This window comes from Nomia melanderi, chromosome 4 (assembly GCF_051020985.1).
Source record: "Nomia melanderi isolate GNS246 chromosome 4, iyNomMela1, whole genome shotgun sequence".
Classification (NCBI taxonomy): Eukaryota; Metazoa; Arthropoda; class Insecta; order Hymenoptera; family Halictidae; genus Nomia; species Nomia melanderi.
The window spans coordinates 3,583,041-3,604,688 of NC_135002.1; the positions used below are offsets into that span (position 1 = coordinate 3,583,041).

The window sequence follows — 21,648 nt, forward strand, 5'->3', positions numbered from 1 at the left end:
ACATTTATATATAAATATTGAAAATTTAAAACTATGTATAATATAATACTTCCAATCGATTTTACAATACCGTGTAATTAATAAAAAAGATATTATCACATATGTTCTTTACTTTATTGTCGTTAACAGTTCTTTAATTTCGTGTTTGTAGGTAGCACAATGAAAGCGGTATAATAAAGAGCTGCTATTGGCCATAACTTGTATAGCCTATCAGAGATTGGTTTCCGCTTATGCAGTTTATCCCGATTGGCTGAGACTAGCCAAATTCAAGTTCAAATAAATGTAGCGGATATTGTTTAACCGTCGTTTGACCGCTGTCGGAGTGTAAAACTTGTAACAGTGTTCTTTCAATTTATACCGGTGAATTCCGATCGGTTTGTTCTTGCGCTCCCTCTAATAGACACCATGTGTCCACGAGCAAAATAAACACTTTATTGTTATGAGAATATTAGGTAATTTTGACAATAAACATTTGACTTCGTAAACTGTTACTCGTGTGTCTGCGAGGGATTTGATATTGTGTTATTGTGAGCAAAGAGGTTTGTTTTATAAAATTGTCACTGTCGTTCGTATACATTCTTCTATTCACGAACAACATACTCTAAATGTTATTGAAATCTGGTTACAATTGACACGACCTTAAATGATTTCATAAACATTTATATTTGAAGATGCATGAATGGTGGAAAGGGAATAGATTCATTTGATAAAAGTTTGATTGATGCTATTGTTTGGTTGATATTTGAGTAATGCATGTGTTGTTGCTTGAACTGAGCTTTTGGAAGATTTATTAATTATTATTGTACTTGTATGAACAGTACCTTCTTGTTTTGTAGATGGAGTCACGCTTACCAAAGCCAAAAATTCAATTAGGAAACTCAATCAGTGGAACAATTACTAACAACATGAAAGTTAATAATCAGAAGATGACAAAAGACCAAAATGTCCTGCCACAATCAAGTTCAAATAGTACTTCAGAGACACTGAAGAAGGCTAAAAGTACAATAAACATAAATTCTAAATCTGCAAATGAAAATAAGCCTCCACCAAAACAAAATCTTGTTAGATCGAAAACTATGTCGTCCATTGTTACAAAAGGAGTTAAGAGACCAGCTACTGGTACTACAATGCACACAGAAGCCAAAAAACAATTTACCAGGCCTGTAAAGCCAACTATACAAAGAACTGGCACAATGTTAACTGGTAATACAACCAATAAGACAGTACAAAATGCAACAGGTAAAACTGCAACAGCAGCTGGAGCAGCTAAACCTTCTAAATGGGATTTGAAGGGTCGTTTGGCTCATAAAAGTAATGAGTTATCTAATATACAACAACTGTATAAAGAAACTGCATCTAAGTACAACATTGCTCAGGAGAAGTTGAATACTTTAGAAACAAATGTAAATATGTATAAATCACAAGCAGAAAAATATGAGAACCTGAATAAGATATTAGATACTGAACTAAGAGAAGTTAAGGCAGAAAGAGAGGATTTAAGTAAACGTCTAGAGATATCAGAAGAATTGTTTAAAAATGCTTCGGAATCATTAAAACTGTTTAAAGAGAAATGTACTATGCAGGAAGCAATAATTTTAGAGCATAACTCTGAAGTAAAAGAGTTACGGACAAACTTAGATCTTCAGAAACAAATGAATGACGAATTGATGACAAATAAAAATGAGTTACAATCTTTGGTTCATACAATGGACAAAGATCGTAGAATTCTACACAATGCTATTCAAGAACTGAAGGGAAATATTAGAGTATTTTGTAGAGTGCGCCCTAGAACACCAACTGAACTTGGGAAAGTGTAGGTACCTTTTAGATAACGGGTGCAAAAATTTAATTCAATAAAATATAATACAATCGCATTTATTATTTACAGAACATGCACCATGAACTTTGTAGATGAATGCACCATTGAAGTAGGCAAGTCAGATGGTTCCGATTCGCTCAGTTGCAGTGGAAAAGTGAGGGGGACACGTCAGGAATTTTCTTTTGATAAAGTTTTTCCACCTACAGCTAAACAGGAAGATATCTTTGAAGAATTGGCCCTTCTAGTTCAATCTGCTTTGGAAGGATATAATGTTTGTGTATTCGCTTATGGCCAGACGGGTTCTGGTAAAACATATACCATGGAAGGTGTACCAGGCATTGAAACAGAAGGCATGATACCTAGAACGGTATATCGTCTAGATTATTTATAGCTAGAAAATATTTTCCAGTAGTAAGAAACTTAGTTCACTTTACATACTTAGGTACGGCATATATTTCAAGAAATGAAACAATTTCAATTACTTGGTTGGGAATATCGAATAGAAGCCAGTTTTCTTGAAATTTATAATGAGCATATCATCGATTTATTGGACTCTCAATCAAAGACACATGAGATCCGAATGGCTGATAGTAAAGGACATGACTTGTATGTTAGCAATCTAAAGATTGAGGAAATACATAGTCCTGAAGAATTGCACGAGTGTCTTTTAATTGCTCAGCGTAATAGAGCAGTTGCGGCTACTCAATCAAATGAGCGGTAAATTATATCGTATATATTAATGATAATAATAAATTTATGAAATAACTATGGTAATAAATTTTTTAGATCATCAAGATCGCATTCAGTTACAAGGATAAAACTCATTGGAGTACATAATACGAAAGAAGAGATTTCAATTGGAAACCTAAACTTAGTCGACTTAGCGGGTTCTGAACGATTAAAAGGCGAGGAATCGGTTCGAATGGCAGAAACGAAAAATATTAATAAATCGTTAGCGAATCTAGGTAATGTTATTCTTGCCCTTCTGAAAAGACAAGAACATATTCCCTATAGAAATTCAAAGCTTACCCATTTATTAATGCCATCCTTGGGTGGCAATTCAAAGACTTTGATGTTGCTGAATATATCGCCTTTAGATGAATGTTATAACGAAACGTTGAACTCGCTAAGATTTGCTAGCAACGTGAACAATTGTAAAACGGGCAATATAAAACGAACACGAACAGTTTTACAAAATTCTTCGTGAATCTTATCATATGAGATTATGTTGTTGTACTTTGCTAGCTCGATTAGACTCCTAGATACATTTTAATTGATAGTTCATAAAAAAGATATTTTTTTAATGTCTGATCATTTTTTTTTTAAATCGTACAAAATAGATGTAAATATTTGAATACCAAAAATATTTTTAACATTGAAACTGATAGTATTTTGTTTCCTTAACTTATTAAGAAGTATTATTAGGCATTCAAATCTTCATGTTAGTTATTAGATGTTTTAAGAAGAATTTCAACTATTTTATAAAATTTGTATGTATTTTTATACGTTCTAAACTTCATTATTATACATATCACTTTTAACATACATTAATGAAATGAAAAATTATAATCTGACTTAACCATTCATTGACCCATGTATGGAAGTATGAATGTGTAAATTTAATATAATAAATATAAGATTTAATCGAAGGAATGCGTTTTGTATCTTGTAGTATATTTCGAGTTAATAAAGTATTAAATGAAAATGTTCGTGTAAATAAAGATAGTTTATTTAAAACAATATCGTCTCCGACTTACTTATAAATCAATTTTTTACGAATAACGTAATTCGCAGACATTCCTAGCATACAAGGATAAAAATTTCGAGATCGTAAATTCGCTAAGAATTTTTTAAATTCCGGAGAAGAAGTAATGATACCATTCTGTAAACTTTTCTTTATATAAATATTACTAATTTTTCTATTGTCATTATTTAAAGGTAATAACTTTGTTTTCGTATATTCTGATTTACAAATTTCTGAATATTTCGTCAATAGATTACAAGCAGTTTGTAATTGTTGATTGTTTAAAGAATATATTGTATAGCTATTAAAAAGGAAGAATGTGTAACGACTAAACGTAATTCCATTTTGCACATGTTCCTTCAAAATATATTCTTCTAATTTTGTGTAACTGCATTTCTTCTGTAAATACTGTGCACTTATTTCATAATGTATAATCAATTTAGATTGTAAAATACAGTCACTATTTTGTGTTACTGTTCTTCTTTTAATAGCATAATTACTTTGATCTCTTGCAATAGTTTTTGAATATAAGTCAATCGAATGTATGTTATATATTCTGCTGAAAACCACTTAAATTGAAATAAGAGCATCAAATATTTATGCAAAGACATTTTTTACTTACATATCATTCAATATTTTTATACTTTTTCTAATATGTTCACGTATACATAGAAGTATTAATGCAAAGCACATAGATATAGGAACATACATATATTGCAGCACAACTTTTAATGGTAGTATTGTACTACACAAAGTGTAATTTGTTGCTGTAATGTATGTCAAATTTTCCACAGGTTCTGTTTCTATCATAATATTGTATGTGAGAGTAGGATTCCAGTTTTGTTGAGAAATTAATGTAGCTAAACAAAAACATTCATTCTGAATAAATATAATATATGATTCTATATGTAACAGTTACCTCTTGTCGTTAAAATGTCTGAATGATATATGTTACTTGTGCATAAAGCTATCCACAATCCAAATCCCCAGAGGAATAAAATATTCCATGATATATAACGTTGTTTTTTCTGCTTAATAAATTTGAAACAATGCACCATTGCTTGATGATATTATTTAATATTTCATTAATATTTTCTGTTCCAATTCTATATTTTTGAGTGAGGCTTATAAATATATGATTAAAGTAAATTTTGCAGCGATAGACTAATAATAAATCAAAAGGTTAAATGAGTAAAAAAAAAATAGACAGTCTACAAAGATAGTGACAGTATCAATTGTTTGCACATTTTATTGCATGTGCTTATAAAGTGTCAATTTAAATTTAGTAATCATAACACAATCATACACTGACATTATGACAAATGTTTTGGAAATATTGAGTAAATTTTGGAATGTACAGTATTACAGCCCGACTTGATACTTTAAATCAACAGCTAATGACTATTTCTAAATTGCAAAAAATGGAAGAGGATTTTAATGTGTGTTCTTATCCAATGTGTAAAAAGGTAAATACAATATATTGTACATGAGCAATTTGTAAATGAAAGTATGACTTATACAGTGTAACAAGCAGAAGAATAATTTTGGTCGTCTGTGCCACTGTGCTCATCATGTTTTATCTTTGAAAGAACAGTGCAATAGACTTAATTATGTCCAAGAAAGTATTTCATGTGAAAACACTAGAAAAAAAACAACATGCAATGCGAAAACATGTAAAACACGAAAAGATACTTCATTAAACGAAGGTATTTTTATTTTGTTATTATATTCAACAAATGATTAATTATTAATGTAAGGTTTTCTTTCAGTTGAAACAGATCTAACAAACGATGCACAAAAATTCAGCACTGTTAATACTGTAAGATTTTTGGTACACCAGTTAGTTTGATCAAGTATACATCAATCTTTTACAGATAAATAAACCTTACATTGTTAATAATGCAATTGATGCGTACAATGAGAAAAGTGAACAAATTATTCCTACGAAAGAAGAAAATTTTCATACTAAAACAGACGCGGATACTTCAATTACGAATATAATAGGATCTAAAACTACATTAAGTAAAGAAAAAGTTCAAAGGAGAGAAAACGAAATTACTCAAGAAATTAGCAATTTAAGAGATGTTAATTACAACACAGAAAACGTACCAATAAAGGATGACAAAATATTTGAAAGAATTCAAAAGGTTTTAATAAAATTCAATTAACTTTATAATTATTTGCATACATTATAATAATATATGATTTGCAGGACCTTTTAAATGAAAGAAAATATACTAAAGAACTTGAAAAAAAATTAGAATCTTTGACATGCAGTATAAATTGTTTGAAAGAGGACAGTGAACAAAAAGCAGCATGTTTAAAAAATGCATTAGAGACAGCGGAAGAACAAGCTAAGCTTGCTATGGACTTAGTAAAGCAATCAACAAATCAAGTAGATTTAGTCAGAACAGACAGAGATGATCTGTTAAGCAAGATTTCAAAATTACAGGTATAAATATTATTCATTAGTATCATTCTAAGATACTGATTGTTAGGGTAATTATTATTTTAGAATCGAATAGCTGAAATTACAATTAAAAACGTGGCTTTAACAGAAGAACGAGATCATTTAAAACATAAATTAGACTCGTTATCAGAGGATGAATCTAAAAGGTAATTTTTGTAATTGTTGAATGAATTTCTTGTTTCCAAACTGTAATATAAAAACCACTTTAGATACTAAATGCATACTTCAATCGTACAAGGTGTGAAGAAGTAGAGCAGGAAGTGAATAAAATGAGATGTGCTGTAAAAGAAAAAGAAGATGCTCTAAATAAAGAAAGAGTTGAATTCAAGGGTATGATTTCCGAACTTACGAATGTGATAAAGATTCAGAAAAGAAGAATATGCAAAGTAACAGATATATGTATCAATCAACAATGTCTGCTACGTGAGAAAGATGAAGAATTATCTCAGAAAGTAAGGTATCAATTGAAAAAATATAAATTATAATTTTACATTAATGCATAATACATTCATAGCATACTGAATTGTCAAAAGTACAAGATACAGTGCAGTCGTGTAGTAATGTACATAAAGAAATGCTAGAACAAATAGAACATTTGAAACAGTGTTTGTGTGAGGAAACAAAAGCTTGTCAATGTGTGAAACAAGAATTAGAAATTCTAAAAGAAAATCACTCTTCCGAATTGAGAATAAAAGATAAAATTGTAGAAGAACAAAATAAGACCATTACAAAGCAAAAAAAGGTGGTTCATGTACTTTAAACTTTTATTGAAATATGTAAAGTGAATTCATAAAATACTTTTCCTTTTCAGTTATTGTATGATAGCGAAAAAATGGCCCAGCAAGTTGCTAGTGAATTCAATGAACTTAGAGAAGAATTGTGCCAAGAGAAAGAGAAATGTAAGTGTTTGGAGATAGAGTTGAATAAAACTGATAGCAAACTGAACAAGGCACATTCGTTGGAATGTGAAAAATGTACAATTCTGAGATCTGAAATTAATTATCTGAAGAATGAAAAACAAAGAGCATTAACAATTGCGAAAGTTGCTTATCAAAAATTAAATCAATCTGTGAAAGAATATCAAAAGCAGTTCAATTATCAAAATGAACAGCATAGATGTATGAAATTAATAATTGAAAGAAAAGAGCATGAAATATGCTGTTTAAAAACTCAAATGTATCAAAATGGTTCCAGATCCATTAAAAAGTTGAATCACTATGTTATGTAATACAGATACAGTAAAATTTGAATACATTGAATTTTCATGATCATAAAATATACAATGTTTGAAGTAATTTAAAGTCTGAAGTAATTTAAATTCAATATAATTCTATCAATAAATATATCATAACATGTATGACATACTATAATACATATATTCTACTATGGATATAAATATAAATGTACACTTTACATACACACAATGCGTTACAACATTTTCATGGTGATAATGTAGTTGGAAAACTTCAATGTGATCTCTTGTCAAATGCAAGTTGAATAAATTACTTAAATTTCAATTTAGATATTCTTACTCCGATTTCTAGAAATAGTAGCTTAACATTTCTCTTGTACCAGGAAATATTATAATTCAAATGGATTTTCCAATTTTTATCTAAAAATTGTTTGTAAAATACTGACATATCATCTGCTGTAATTGAAGTCTTCCCTTGAGCCTTTAGCTTCTCTTGGAAATGTTTACGCTCCTACAAAATAAAATACTCTAAAATACAAAAGTTTTTTGGTAACAACATTGCAATATAACATTTTAGAATTATACTTTTATAAAGCTACTATTGTGTGTCGTCCAAAAGTTTTGGTTCCAAATCTGTGTAGCTTCTCTAAGTTCCCTGTATTTCTTCTCGAGATTCGTTTCATTCTCAGGTTTTGCGAATATTATTGGCCGCAAGTTCGAAACTGGATCGGGAGGTCCTATTATGTCAGCTTGTGTCGGTGTTGTTAGGTTAGAATATGGTTTCTGATTAAAATGAATGTTATGAATATATGATTAAATTGTGAAATATTAATGAATACAGTGAATGAGGGACTTACTGTACTAAGTAGCCTGGCTACATTGTTATAATATTTTAATTGCATATAATTACATACTCGAGCCATTTCATAGGCACTCACATCTTGTGTCATTCATACATTTTAGGTTAAACGTAATGGATTCGATGCTCAATACACAAGACGTAGTTTGTAGATAACATATCTAGATACTGAATTAGATATGAATTAGACTAAGTACATTGTATGAATTGGAATAATCATTCGCAGATTTAATTCTTATTCAACAAACAACCGTTTATTAATATAGTAACATAAACTCTTTTATAAATATAATCTAATAAATCTAATAGTGACATTATTTCATTTACTACATAAATAAGATTCCTCCAACATTGTTAATAGATTCTGATAGAAATCAATCGTTTATGCGTTTCTGATGCGACACTTCTGTAAAAAAGATCGCAATTCCATTTTCAAAAAAAGTTACTCCTCTATCACGACTCATCTCACAATAATTGATAATTAAAATCAAAAAAATTATTCGAAAATTCATGGACCATTTTTGTGTGTAAGATTTCCTGTGCTTATTGTTTTAAAAACAAAAAAAGAAATCATCGGTTTATATAAATGGCATTAAAAACTCGATTCCACTGATTTTGAAGAACTTCTGGTTGCTTGCACTAAGACTAGAGTTTCTTTTTTTGTAAAAACATTCCTTCTGTATGCACAAGTAGCTGCTCATGGAAACGCGCAAAATATTTCGTTATTAATATTCGATATCGGTTGGTTAAATTACTGCAGCATACGAGGACATATTTCCCAAAACGATTAACGACGTTCTCGAAACATCGATTCTTTAATATTTATGTCACTTCCTAATAACGACGCAATATTTAATTCAATGATTTTAAATACGCTGCATTGAATAAATCGAGTTCGTTCGTTAAATAATTAGCCTTATTTCGTAATACTTTTGCACTACTGGTTGCTTCTTCGAGCGTTCGTACCGTACTTGCTATATTCGTTAATTCAGTGTTCATTTCGGAAGTCGTTTCATCCACTAAATGGCACAGACGTGCAAAAGTGCTGGACAGCTCCCTAAATTAAATTAAAATTTTCTATAGAATATATCTAAGATGTCAATTTAGATATATTAAAACTGACATAAAACAAACGAGACTTACTGTTGCACTTGATGACTACAATTTGCAGATGTGAGATCTACAATCAATTTCAATTTCTTTGTAGCATGATCCACATACTGACGTTTAAATTCACGTTCCTTCGCTGAATTAGTCCACGTTAATCGCTCGTAAAGATATAAAGCACCGTATATAGTACCAGTTACAGCTATAAGTCTCCAACCAATAGTTTTCAACATCTAAAGCAAAATACTTTAATAGAATGGAACTTGGTGATATTTAGAGAAATATTTTAAAAAAATGATCTTACAAAACCAGCAACTATAAGACCACCCATAGTGCCTTGAGACGTTATAGACGCTACTGCTATTTTTGTAACTAAAGACCAATCATCACATCCCGTTTGACAATTAGGAGTACTCGACACAAATTTAACAGAATCCACACTTTCCGCGGGTGACATGATCGCAGGTGGTATCTAAAAACATATATTAAATTTTTTATCAAGTTATAAATATTTTTCAGTATTATGTAATACATAATTATATAAGTAAGTATAAGAGCAGAACGATTTATTCGATAGATTCACTTACGTCTTGTGGATAATTAGCAATAGCCATTCGTTGACCATGTTTCCCTGCGAATCTATTAATTATAGCCGTAATTCCCCATGAGAATCGGAACTCTAGGTCTTCATGGAAATCCGCGCATAAATTGTCACAATTTAGTCTATACAAAATTTCGAATGGCTCCCTTCTCGGTAAAATGTTTAATGACATTTGCCGCTTAGTTTCCGGTAACAAGCTTGCCATACGTTCGGTCATCTCTCTTTGCGAATTTTCAATGTTCATTGCTAACGCGGTACTAAGTCTTGCTCTTAAATTAGAGCCTGTAAAATCACAATGTTAGCATTTCTATAATAAATTATACAGATAATGTAAATTCACATATTACCTAAACCATGTTCCACGTGCGTATGGAGTTCTCGCTTATATACATTTAGGACTAATGACTCGGTATGAAATGGAACATTGAATTCGTCAACAAGTACGGCTAATCTATGAATCTCTTCGCTCAGAGCTTTAGACACTCTTTGTTCAACATCTTCCACCATGTGATGGATTTTACTCTTCATTTCTTGAGTCAACAACAACAATTGTTGTTCCGTGTAATTTAATTTGTCAAGAACTTCCCTCTTAATTTGCAATTGTTCACCCTTAGTTTTCTGTGTTCTCTCTAATATTTCATCCAATGTTTGTCGAATTTCGCTGAAAAAAAATTATATTTGGTATATCGGATTATAAACACTAATATGTCAGCACAATTATTTATAAGATTCTTACGTCGCAATATGTTTTCCCCGTTGAGAATGCTGTTCGAATTTTGTTTTCACCGCAGACTTTGAAATACATTCCTCGAATTTTCGTTCGAAATCTTGAAACTCGAAATATCGATTTTGAAATCCTTCGGCTAATGCACCATCTATAATGCAGTTTATATATTTATATATTAATTACACGCTGTTTGTGCAACCACGGAAAACAAATTTAGAGCTCTTACTGTGAGCTGGTTGGCCACGTTGTTCCTGCATACGAGCTTGAAGAGTTTCTTTCGCTGAAATGAAGAAAACGCGTTCTTCAGCATCCTTAGGGGTGTAAACTTTCAATTCTCTGGACAGAAAGTCAACAGCTCTTTCTTGATGTTGTGCCCTTACCTACACAGACACGAAAGTTGAATGAGTATGATTCATATGGTAGAGTCTTAACAATAGTTTAAGAAGCGAAAAGCACACTGTGAAATTTTTACCTTCGTTCATGCGAAAAATTAGTGCACAGTGTACATTGAGTAGTGCATTATGAACTTTATTCATAGTTACGAATAAATATTAATAATGACGAAATTAAATTTATAACTGCGATATAATTAATGAAGTAAAATAGATTAACTTACTTCTTTTTGCTCTTTGACCAGCTAAGAGATAAAGGGGGTATTACATGAGTTATTTGAGTAAAGCTGCTACTGCATAAGCTAATGATTTAGAGTCTGTACTCTAAACGTATTTTTTTCAATAATAAATTAAGTAATATTCATATAAAAAAAATCGCGAAGTGATAATATTAATATGTAGTACCAGCTTTAATAAATTTTATTTCGTATAAGATTCATTCATTATTGAGAAATTACTTCAATATGTAATTTTTCAAATAATTAGATACACTATAAGCTTAAATTCAATATACGACATACCTGCTCAAAGAATTCTGGTTCAGAAGCAGATGCATCCCATCGATTATTTAAAATGAAGATATTGGGCTTTGATAATTTTGTTGACACTTTGTGGAAGAAGTTTTTTTCCTGTAATTATAATTCTTCCCGTATACTGTACGTTTATATAAATAAACATTTAACTTACAGATCAGAGATACTTACAGTAACCATTAAAGTAGACTCAGCATTAGCTACCAAAACAAAAACATCTGCATCCAAACAATGTTTATCAATCCATTCATCTAAATTTGGTGTTACATCCACTCCAGGACTGTCAACAAATACTACATCATCTCGTAATAATAAACATTTTTCCTTTGGCCAAAATATCCTGACCAAGTGGCTTTCACACAGCTTCTCTTTGCAAAGAGCATGACCCAATTGACCTACTGACTGAACTGGTTGCTTTTCAGTAGATCCCTCAGTAATGAGATATGCTTCTCCATTGTCTGAACCTTCAACTTGCAAAAAGCAGTTTGTTGTGTGTCCTATTCCACTTGGTAAAATTTTATCACGCAGCATTGCGTTAATAACTGTACTCTTCCCATTACTGGTCCTAAAAAAAATATACAAGTGTTAAAAATCATTGTAGTTGGTACTTAATGTTAAGATAATTTCGTACCTTCCGAAAAAGGCAACTTTCATGTGATCCCGCTTAAGAACATCCCTAATTCCATGAACTTTATCGACATAGCTTGCAATTGTTTGTGCTTCTTCAGGTGTGACAATGTTACCTTCGCTTTGCAGTACTATAAAAATAATTTTAAAAGTTATTAAACATCACTCTTGCTTGTATTGATGAAAATTAAGAAGAGTAAACCTCAGAAACTATGAGATAAGAAACAATCTTTTCAGCTACCATTGTTAGATACAGTATGAAAGATTATTTACATTTCATAAATCCAACAGTATCCTGCACATAATCTTCAATTTCCACAAATATGTCATTGATCTTTTTCTTGGCCTTAACGAAAATCTGAAGAGGAGAATTGTCAGTTCGTAAATCTGTTGACCGCAAGTGACTGTCTGCTCCAATCATGGACATTGTACGATTGATGTAGGCAGCCATGGTTGTTTATACGTTTATGGTTTACACAGTGGATTTTAGCAAAGTAAGAAAAATATGGTGCAATACGTTAGGCAGAACGTTGATGCAGTGCACAGCATGCAGGACCAACTGAAATCATAAAAAAGCAACAATTAAATACTTTCTAACAACGATATCGATCTACAAGGTGTAACATATAAATTATTTAAATACAAATAAGTACTTAATAAACAAGTATGTATATAAGCGCACTTATATTAAACAATCGTTTATATTTCTTTGTATAACCAAAACAAATTACATATAAGGAAACCAAAACTTGAATCACAGAAACAAATTTTAATATATTAACAATAATTAGCTATCAACATATGAAATACATGACTTAGATAATTTTTATTTCAAATGAAATGAAAATTGACATATTTTTAAACTCTCACTGTGAGTGCAATATATATATAAGTGATTAACTATAAAAATGCTATCACATGTAGTAAGTACTATGTAACATTAAAGACAATATAATAAAACCTTCTTGTCTTTAGTCATTGAACTGTCCTTTGTCACAATATAAACGAGTTGCAACTTTGAATATCTTCTTTACTCCGAATCTTCTAAAACAATTTATTGGAATATCAGTAGTCAAGACCTCTACATTATTCCTATTTTTAAATTATATTTGGAATATTGTAATTTGAAAAATATGCCAAATAAAAAAAAATATTATACTCTATAATGAACAATACCATGTATAAATTATATTTTTATTTGCATTTTTTTGCCGACCGAAGTTATGTCATTTATATCGACTGAGATATTTATAAATTCTGACAAACTAATGTGTATGTTCTCTGCAAAAAGATTGCAACAGAACATTTTGCGTCTCTAAATTTCCTTTTAGTAATTAACACGTACATTGACCCACGAATTAACTGAATAACGAACATCATCTATTTAATTTCGGAATATTCATATATATGGAAAATAAAATCTGTGTAGTAAAAAAAAAATTAAGAATACACTTTGAACTGTTCGCCGAAATCTAACCTGTATAATAACGCAATAGTTCGCCTACTGTATAAGCTTGTGTCCTTACCGAACAATCACTGTTTCTTTATTATCATATTTTTAATATAATATGGATTGAGTTGTGCATAAAACAATATACAACATTTCGCGGTTCCAAAATACTTAAGGAACTAACAATTAGATCGACGTACATTAAAATAAATTCATGTGTGAACTGATTGGAAGTGATGCAAACACGTGACGTTCGAGAAACTAAGGCTAATTCTCAAGTGTTATGAAATCTTTTCTTAAAAAAATTTGTAATTTTATATAACATTAGTATACCAAATATTTTCTATAAATATCAAAATATATCTAATTAAAAATAATCATTCTGTTTTGATTAAAATTGAACAGATTATGTAATTCCTTCGAGATTCATTTAAATTGACCGCCAAAGGAATGAAAATATATACACGCAAAAATTTTGTAGGTTGTTTATAGAATTATTGATATCTTTTAATGAAATTTTTAATTTTCTATTTAAAAACAGTTTTTTCATGTTCCTAAATCGAACTGCACAAATAATCTGGTGCACATATACATATGCATGAATAAATTAGAAACGGAGAATATAGCTTAACAAATTATTAGATATAAAAAATACAACGCAAAAACTTCAAGAAAAAGTTTATGCATCTGGGAATAAATGATAAGAAATTATCTACTCTCTTAACAAACTTAATACATTAAGTACTGATACTGATGATCCATAAATTTATTTGTGTCATTTTTTAGTATTAGTACAAACAAAACAAAATTTACTTCACAAAAAACTTAAGTTGAAATTTTGATAAAAAGATTAATATGATACAGGTACTAAATTAATATTATTTTGAATACATTTATTAAAGAGATTGCACTTTTACAGATAGAGAAAATATTGGATTGTCTATTACATTAAAATATTATAAACTATATTTAAATAATAAATATTGTATACTATACAATTTTTTATTATCGGAGATATTATTTTTAGAATCAGAAAGTATGGTCGAAGTTATTTGTTCAATAGAACAGCATTTCAGAATGATAGATATTTTAGAAATAGTGGGATATATACAATGATTACTTGTAATATTCATTATTTGTAATTATTGTACTTCTTGGACTCAAAGTAGAGCATAATATACTACAAAACTTTAACATTAATTAATTTGTAACAAATTCGAATCACAACCTATAGATTCTAGGTTGACTAAATAATTGTATCAGATTGGTGAATAGATTTTTTATAAACCTCAGATGAAAAAGAATTTATGCTCACTAAATTTTGAAAACACATTTAATTAAACTTATTAGAGTCATTTTATATGATACACATCAATAGTATGGAGATCTTTAAGTTTCTCTCCTATCACCTTCAGAATCTGAAGGGGGCAGTACATTTTGATGAGTAAGTTTATGTATTAGGTCTTCTATCGTCTTGATATCAACTAAACCTATAAATTTATCAATAACTAGTCCACTGGAAATTACTACAACAGCAGGTACAGCTTTTACTTCAAAGATGTGTACTAATTCTGGATTTAACTCTAGATCTATAATGGCAAGATCTAATTTATCCAATGGTTCTATGAGATCTATTAACTTAGGTGTGAGTATTCTACAAGGTTCACACCAATGAGCATGAAAATTCACAATAACTGGTACTGAACTATTCATTACCTTGCTAACAAATTCTTTGTTACTATTAATTTCAAATTGTTTATTCTGCTGTCGAGACAGAGAAACACCGCGTACTAATATTGATGCAAGCTTACTAGGATGGCGCAACATCTTCTAGCGTTTTAAGTACTGTCTGTATCACTAAAAAGATGAATTGGTCAGAAATAAGATTGATGTACTCTTTTTTTAATCACTATACATGATCAATAAAAAGTAGCAATTATGTTTTCCAATATTCCTACTTCATTAAAAATTTCTGAAATATATATAGAAATGAGAAGAATTAATTGTTTTTAATACATCATCATCTTACGTAGAAATCAGAGCAAAGATACTTACTATAAGTATTTAAGATACCCAATTAGTTATTCGAAGTGGTTTAACAGATTCTGTTATAGCAAATTTAATGTATCCTATCAATCCAATGATGGATGATATAATTAATAGTACAAGTAACAGAATACGCCAAACAAATAAATGATCATATGTCTGCAAAAGAGGAGTTACTTTTTACATAATTATATAACCAATTAAAATCTACACTGTTTTTTTCATGATGTGTACAAATAATGATATTAATAATATTATTTTACATTAATATTATTGGTTGGCAAAGTAATTATTTCCATACCTTTTTCTCAGCAGAAATAGATTTCTCGGTTGCTCTAGGCAAAGCAATTAAAATAATTGTGCATATGCTCACAATCAATATAGCAATTGCACCGATTTTCTTCTCTACTCTTAAAGTAATAATAAATACAAATAGCGCCAGTGCCCATAGACTTAAAATAAGGAATAATCCTACGCCTATTCCAAATACCAAATTAGTCATACCACTAGAAAGGAAAAATGTAGATATATAAATATTTCTTACAATTTATTTATAATTTTTAATTAAACGACAAATTCTATATTACAAATGATAAAATGATTGTAAAATGAACAAAGGGTCTAATAGAAAAACATCTAAAGATAAGAACTATATTGAGAGATAACAGAACCACTCCAAAAGTAGATTTCAAGAGTAGATAGTCAATAAGAAATTACATGCTCTATTAATATATACATACGTATTTATATAACAAATTATTGCTCTTTATAAATGAAATATATATATATATATATATAGAAAATATAATTTTTATATTTTAGAAATATTCTTCTAACGAACTTAATTAAGCTAAACAAGGTAAGCTTAAACAATACTTAAAAGTCATACATTGCGCTGTAATCTACAGCAAAATCATGCATATACCGTTTAAGTGCAAACTGTTGTAAACGTATTAACGGATATCAACTACACATTAACCCTTGATTGGCAGTGCCCGGATCTATTTTGACTTAGATTTGTGAAAGTTCCAACTAATTTCTCTGTTTACAATATCTTACTTAAATTAACAATTGTTTACTGGTGAATACATTACGAAGAAGCGTATTGTAAAATATATTTAGGAACAAAATTTTACGTGGGTCCAATTGGACCCAGGGATCGCCGCTGATCGGTCTTCAAAAATGTTCACCGGAAGGGTAAAATTTTAATGAAATTTACGCCTACATCTTCCAACAGAGGGCCACGGATGACAGTCGGTTCTCGCAAGTTCACCAAAAATGGGATTTTTAATGAAATATAGGGAAGTTCATACTATCACCAGAATTTTTTTTATGTTCATAAAAGCATGATTTTACTCTAAACTGGTTTGCACGAGGCGTATACGTCTCCACGTGACGTTCGACCGATTGATCCGATATTTTGTGATTATAAGTAATTTCATTTTTTACGAGTAATTGTTTCTGATGTAATAACATGTCTAACGGATTTGTACACTCCGTTAAAGTCCCAAGACTTTATAAAACTGCATCTAAAATTGTTCGAGAGGTTCGTGAAAATGGTGCCAGTCTTAAGACGATGATTTATGAACAAAAACATCCTGTAAGTAATTTAATTTTGCTCAGAAGTACCGGTAATTAACAATGATGTAGATAAACAATTTGTAAACATTTAAAATATTTCAAATAATTCGACATACTCGGTGCCTTTTATTATTATTTCGACTGCATTTTTATCACGTGATTTTTATGCAAATTTTTTTCATGAATAATTCTTAATTTATTTCATTATAATATTAATTGTAATTTTCTTTTAACTTTTATTTCGTAATGTAGAATATCTCTGCAATATATTCTCTGTGCCTTAATACACTGCAAAAAGAAGCACAGTTGAATTATCTTTTAAATCAAACTGGTATATTAGAAAATGAATCCCGTATGGATCCATGGTTGGCAAAAATTCTCATAACCGAACTTTTTTGGGGAAAAAAAGTCATAAAAGCTGATTGCAAACCTGTTCAGTCTATACTCAAATATAAGGAACAACTACGGGAAAAAATAAACGAATATAGTGATGTAGAATCACTACTTAACAAAACAGGTAAAAATGTTATTGTATTCGTATATTAATAAGTGTATATTATTTTTACAGAAATGAGCAACTCCTCTATAGGGGAATTAATAACGAAGTCAAGCGACGCATTTGAGATGTGTTAAGTTATTTCCTTTGTGTGAGGCATATTGAGCAGCTGGATTGATGGTTTTAATCATCCGCAACAACCGTATTCTCAGTAGCCGGCAATCTAGAATTAATAAGTTTCTATCTTATGTGCGCAAAGATCGGCAAAAGTCGTATGAGAAAGATATACCCCGCAATCAGAATAAAGAAACACCAATTATGAGTCTCGTAGCTGTATTAGGGACTTTATTCCTCTATAGCATCGCGATGTTTACATTACCGTTTGCTGCATTTTTTAGTGTACAGCATATTATGAAGGCTGAGCTCCATGTAGATAGATTTGTAACAAATTGCATTTCTGTATTTGCAGCTGTGATTACAGTAAATTTAATAATAGCTTGTTATGCTTATCAGGCTCTTCATGAGCCTGATGATACTTCAGAAACTGAAGAAATTGTGAATCGACCTACTAAAGAAAGTCTTAATAAAAAAATGGAATAAATAGGGATTAAGAATGTAACACAAACATAATTATTATATTACATTTACAATATAGATATACATATACATATATTTATATACGTACAAATGTAATAATTTTGTAGTTAACTATAATTAGTACGTTTGTTTATTATTAATATATCATTATTAATATATTTTTATATTATAATTATTATGCTGTGTTCAACATAATGCCAGCATTAAATATAATTCAGTATGTATTTAACAATAAATAGATTAGTCAGAGAGCATGACTTTTAATTTACATCCATTATCTATTTATTTTTCAGTGCGAAAACCAAGATATGTTCGCGTCAACACTTTATTATTACCAATGAACAAGGCAATATCTAACTTCATGGAAGAAGGATGGTTGATGTTGCCAAAATGTTCGAATTATATGGAGCATCTTAAAGTCGTAAAAGATTTAAGAAAACCAGAGTTTATTCAGGACTTCCATATCCCAGAATTACTTATTTTCCCACCTGACACAGTTTTTCACGATCATCCTGCATACCACAATGGAGAAATTATTTTACAAGATAAGGTAATACATACTGTAAATGAAGACAAGCAATTTTTTGTTGTTTATTTATCTTCTGATATCTCTGTTTTCAGGCTAGTTGTTTCCCAGCCTATTTATTACAGCCGAAACCTGGCTCCGTAGTACTTGATATGTGTGCAGCGCCAGGAATGAAATCGTCGCATATAGCTGCTCTGATGAAGAATTACGGGTACGATTTTTTTGACTAATGTATCTATGAATTTTTCAATTGTAAATAAATTTGCTTATATGCTTGCAGAAAAGTTTATGCAGTCGAAATTGATAAAAGAAGGTACACTACTTTATGTGAACAGGTCAAAATTACATGTTCTTCGTGCGTGGAGACTCTCAATGAGGATTCGTTAACATTAGAAGGAGAAGATTATTCTGATGTGGAATACATTCTTGTAGATCCAACTTGTTCTAGTTCAGGTATAGTATTTTACTTATAAACAGACATTCTAAGGATTCAGAGTGTAATTATATGCAAATCTTTTTCACAGGCATGTTGTTTGGACAGTTAGTGAGAGGAAACCAGCAATGTTCACCGCAACGTTTAAAACAGTTGCAAGCATTTCAAGTGTTTCTCTTGCGGCATGCTCTTATGAATTTTCCAAACGTGAAGAGAGTTGTTTACAGCACATGCTCTATCAATCCAGAAGAAAACGAGCAAGTGGTAGATGAGGTTCTTGAGAATGTCAAAGGTGCCTACAAGTTGGTATCGATTAAAAATATGTATAAGGACAGTTGGGAGAACTACAGTTCTCAGAGTTATAAATGCTCTGATAAGTGCCTGTATGCTCGTCCTGAAGAAGATTTATGCAACGGCTTCTTCGTTGCTGTATTTGAAAGAAATGTCAACGTGCCTTTGCCAGCGTATAAACGAAAAGGCAGCAAAGTAAATAACGAGCAGTTGGAGAACAGTGAAGGAAACGAGGATCAGAATGTGGCGGAAACGAGTTCAGGCCGAAAAAGGAAGAAACGTGCGAAAAGGAAGAGCACGAAAACGACTCAAAATACTTTCTTGGCTGATAACTTGAATACGTCTTCTGATTCGATTAAGATCATTGCTGAAATATGTAACGACGACGAAGAAGATAATGCAAGCGACAATGATAATGAAAAGAATGATACTGACGAAAATGAAAAAACGAATGAAGAAAGGAACGAAGACAACGAAGAAAGCGAAGAAGATCCGCCACCGAAAAAAGTGAAAAGAAAATTAAATCGCAAGAAGAAGCAGGCTGAGCATGGAATTCCGTTAAAACGGAAACAAGTTAAAATGCAAAGAACAAAAAAGAAATAAGAATGGAAGATCGTCTAATGAAATAAGTACCGTCTGTTGTTATTACATAAAATATTAGAATTTTGTACACTGATTCAGCGGAAGTACCGAATACATATTAACGTGAATTTAGCAAAAGGTTGTCTTTACTCTAGCGTTCGCTCTGCCTTTTCATTCCCGTTTCGTTCGTTGTTCGCTAACGCGATACTTTCCTCGGCTATTTTTACCGTTATTTCGGATAACATCGGCGCCTTTTATCGGCGTTGTCGCGCAACTTCTAGGTTTTGACCACGACACGAGATCCCCGACATGCACGGCATCAAAGATTTTAGAGGTTTATGTCCTTCAAGGCTGAAATGAAAAAAAGCAAGCTCAAATAGAGCGCTCTTTCGAATGTGTTTATAATAATATATCATCAAACGCGGCTGTTTTATAATGTACGTATGTTTCATGAATTTCAGGTAACAACTTTTCATAAGAGAACGGTGAGTTTATAAGGAAGCATTGCGCTCCGGTGAACGGATTAAAGAAATCGCGGTTGGTAATGTATTCGTGTTTAATTTAATATTATTTTCTTTCAGTTTTCATGGGCTGACGGCACGAGAGAATCTCGTTTCGAGGGCGAAAATCAGGGACCGAATATCATCGAGAATTTCAGGGAGTCAAAGGTGATCCTTGAAACCGTTCTGATAGTCCTTATGATGTACATGATGTTTCCTCGATGAGCGATGAAAAATATTCCCTTGCCACGTACTCGGGGTCTTATCAGTGTTGCTTGCAATGAAATGCATTTGGCATTACTGCTTCCACGGTTTGTCGCGGTGACGTGCAAGGTCTTGGATATCTGCTGATAAAGTGCTGGCCAAGCTCTAGATCATAGCCGATAAGCCCCGCACTTATAAATCGTTGTAATATTCGCTGATAACGAAGCAATGATAATTATAAACGCGCGCTTATGTCGTTAATGGGGTTAGTGGTAGCAAATCAATCTCCACCCTTCACGACTTCTTCTTGCCGTGGCATTAGCATTAGCATAAGTATGATAAAGTAAAATATAATTCTGAAACCGCGAGTATGATGTTTAGATAAGGATAGCCAGGTGGTTCCACTGGAATCAGTGTGTATAATTATGTAGACCAAGCAAGGCTGGCTCTAACCAGTAACTAGTAATTCAGATGGAAATTCCTGTGACTCATTTTTTATAAAATATTACTATTCCCTTAGTTTTCCAACAAAATGATCCACAATCCCTGTAACATAAATGTCCAAAAAAAGATGCTAATCAGCTCTATACTGTCTATAGATCCCAAGCACTCTTGCATCTCACAATTTTCTTAGCTTCAAAATACATATCATTGTCAAATGTCCAAAAAAAGATGCTAATCAGCTCTATACTGTCTATAGACCCCAAGCACTCTACATCTCAATTTTCTTAGCTCCAAAATACACATTGTCAAACATTCTACCAATCTCTGTACAAAAACGACCTTGGTAACAATTTCAAACTCAGTTATTATTTCAAACGTCTGCCCAGCAACGTCAACGGTGTTACACAGGGAAGCCGAAGAAAAAAGA

At 31.0% G+C, this 21,648-nt stretch overlaps 8 protein-coding genes across 18 annotated transcripts; 3 read left to right on the forward strand and 5 right to left on the reverse strand.

Moving 5' to 3' along the window:
- Window positions 1–158: 158 nt before the first annotated feature.
- Window positions 159–3,026, forward strand: LOC116434945 (protein claret segregational). 3 transcript variants are annotated; one of them, XM_031993913.2, is made up of 5 exons: window positions 159–527; window positions 837–1,813; window positions 1,889–2,186; window positions 2,262–2,536; window positions 2,606–3,026. In XM_031993913.2, the coding sequence occupies exons 2-5, from the start codon at window positions 837–839 to the stop codon at window positions 3,024–3,026; spliced, it is 1,971 nt and encodes a 656-aa protein (XP_031849773.1). In that variant the 5' UTR covers window positions 159–527. The 3 variants fall into 3 exon arrangements, with proteins under 3 accessions (XP_031849773.1, XP_031849770.1, XP_031849772.1); XM_031993910.2 differs by having other exon boundaries at window positions 162–539; XM_031993912.2 differs by having other exon boundaries at window positions 162–452.
- LOC116434949 (uncharacterized) lies at window positions 1,860–4,621 on the reverse strand. 2 transcript variants are annotated; one of them, XM_031993917.2, is made up of 3 exons: window positions 4,483–4,621; window positions 4,186–4,423; window positions 1,860–4,119 (listed from the first exon to the last, which is right to left on the reverse strand). In XM_031993917.2, exons 1-3 carry the CDS (start codon window positions 4,619–4,621, stop codon window positions 3,573–3,575), a joined length of 924 nt encoding a protein of 307 aa, XP_031849777.1. In that variant the 3' UTR covers window positions 1,860–3,572. The 2 variants fall into 2 exon arrangements, with proteins under 2 accessions (XP_031849777.1, XP_076222885.1); XM_076366770.1 differs by having other exon boundaries at window positions 1,860–4,122.
- A 1,986-nt stretch (window positions 4,622–6,607) lies between these two features.
- On the forward strand, window positions 6,608–7,263 carry LOC116434953 (uncharacterized). Its single transcript, XM_031993928.2, has 2 exons — window positions 6,608–6,775; window positions 6,845–7,263. The coding sequence occupies exons 1-2, from the start codon at window positions 6,608–6,610 to the stop codon at window positions 7,259–7,261; spliced, it is 585 nt and encodes a 194-aa protein (XP_031849788.2). The 3' UTR covers window positions 7,262–7,263.
- Window positions 7,264–7,342: 79 nt separating this feature from the next.
- On the reverse strand, window positions 7,343–8,232 carry Coa8 (Cytochrome c oxidase assembly factor 8). Its single transcript, XM_031993921.2, has 3 exons — window positions 8,083–8,232; window positions 7,811–8,008; window positions 7,343–7,736 (listed from the first exon to the last, which is right to left on the reverse strand). Exons 1-3 carry the CDS (start codon window positions 8,173–8,175, stop codon window positions 7,536–7,538), a joined length of 492 nt encoding a protein of 163 aa, XP_031849781.1. The 5' UTR covers window positions 8,176–8,232; the 3' UTR covers window positions 7,343–7,535.
- A 79-nt stretch (window positions 8,233–8,311) lies between these two features.
- Window positions 8,312–13,778, reverse strand: Marf (Mitochondrial assembly regulatory factor). Of its 3 annotated transcripts, XM_031993908.2 has the most exons (13): window positions 13,598–13,778; window positions 13,033–13,115; window positions 12,345–12,630; window positions 12,076–12,202; window positions 11,616–12,009; window positions 11,433–11,540; window positions 10,746–10,899; window positions 10,529–10,667; window positions 10,140–10,453; window positions 9,779–10,074; window positions 9,496–9,663; window positions 9,228–9,424; window positions 8,312–9,141 (listed from the first exon to the last, which is right to left on the reverse strand). In XM_031993908.2, exons 3-13 carry the CDS (start codon window positions 12,520–12,522, stop codon window positions 8,937–8,939), a joined length of 2,280 nt encoding a protein of 759 aa, XP_031849768.1. In that variant the 5' UTR covers window positions 12,523–12,630; window positions 13,033–13,115; window positions 13,598–13,778; the 3' UTR covers window positions 8,312–8,936. The 3 variants fall into 3 exon arrangements, with proteins under 3 accessions (XP_031849768.1, XP_031849769.1, XP_031849767.1); XM_031993909.2 differs by lacking the exon at window positions 13,033–13,115 and having other exon boundaries at window positions 13,549–13,778; XM_031993907.2 differs by lacking the exon at window positions 13,033–13,115 and having other exon boundaries at window positions 13,598–13,776.
- Window positions 13,779–14,410: 632 nt separating this feature from the next.
- LOC143174158 (thioredoxin, mitochondrial-like) lies at window positions 14,411–15,348 on the reverse strand. The gene has a single exon (XM_076366773.1). The coding sequence runs from the start codon at window positions 15,346–15,348 to the stop codon at window positions 14,911–14,913; it is 438 nt and encodes a 145-aa protein (XP_076222888.1). The 3' UTR covers window positions 14,411–14,910.
- LOC116434952 (uncharacterized) lies at window positions 15,345–16,899 on the reverse strand. 6 transcript variants are annotated; one of them, XM_031993927.2, is made up of 4 exons: window positions 16,793–16,899; window positions 15,869–16,073; window positions 15,577–15,726; window positions 15,345–15,493 (listed from the first exon to the last, which is right to left on the reverse strand). In XM_031993927.2, the coding sequence occupies exons 2-3, from the start codon at window positions 16,067–16,069 to the stop codon at window positions 15,586–15,588; spliced, it is 342 nt and encodes a 113-aa protein (XP_031849787.2). In that variant the 5' UTR covers window positions 16,070–16,073; window positions 16,793–16,899; the 3' UTR covers window positions 15,345–15,493; window positions 15,577–15,585. The 6 variants fall into 6 exon arrangements, with proteins under 6 accessions (XP_031849787.2, XP_031849784.2, XP_031849782.2 ...); XM_031993924.2 differs by lacking the exon at window positions 16,793–16,899 and adding an exon at window positions 16,627–16,783; XM_031993922.2 differs by lacking the exon at window positions 16,793–16,899 and adding an exon at window positions 16,493–16,781.
- Nsun5 (Nop2/Sun-like domain containing protein 5) lies at window positions 16,894–20,211 on the forward strand. The gene is made up of 6 exons (XM_031993914.2): window positions 16,894–17,167; window positions 17,401–17,665; window positions 18,535–18,791; window positions 18,863–18,978; window positions 19,048–19,220; window positions 19,292–20,211. Exons 1-6 carry the CDS (start codon window positions 17,042–17,044, stop codon window positions 20,092–20,094), a joined length of 1,740 nt encoding a protein of 579 aa, XP_031849774.1. The 5' UTR covers window positions 16,894–17,041; the 3' UTR covers window positions 20,095–20,211.
- Window positions 20,212–21,648: the final 1,437 nt, after the last annotated feature.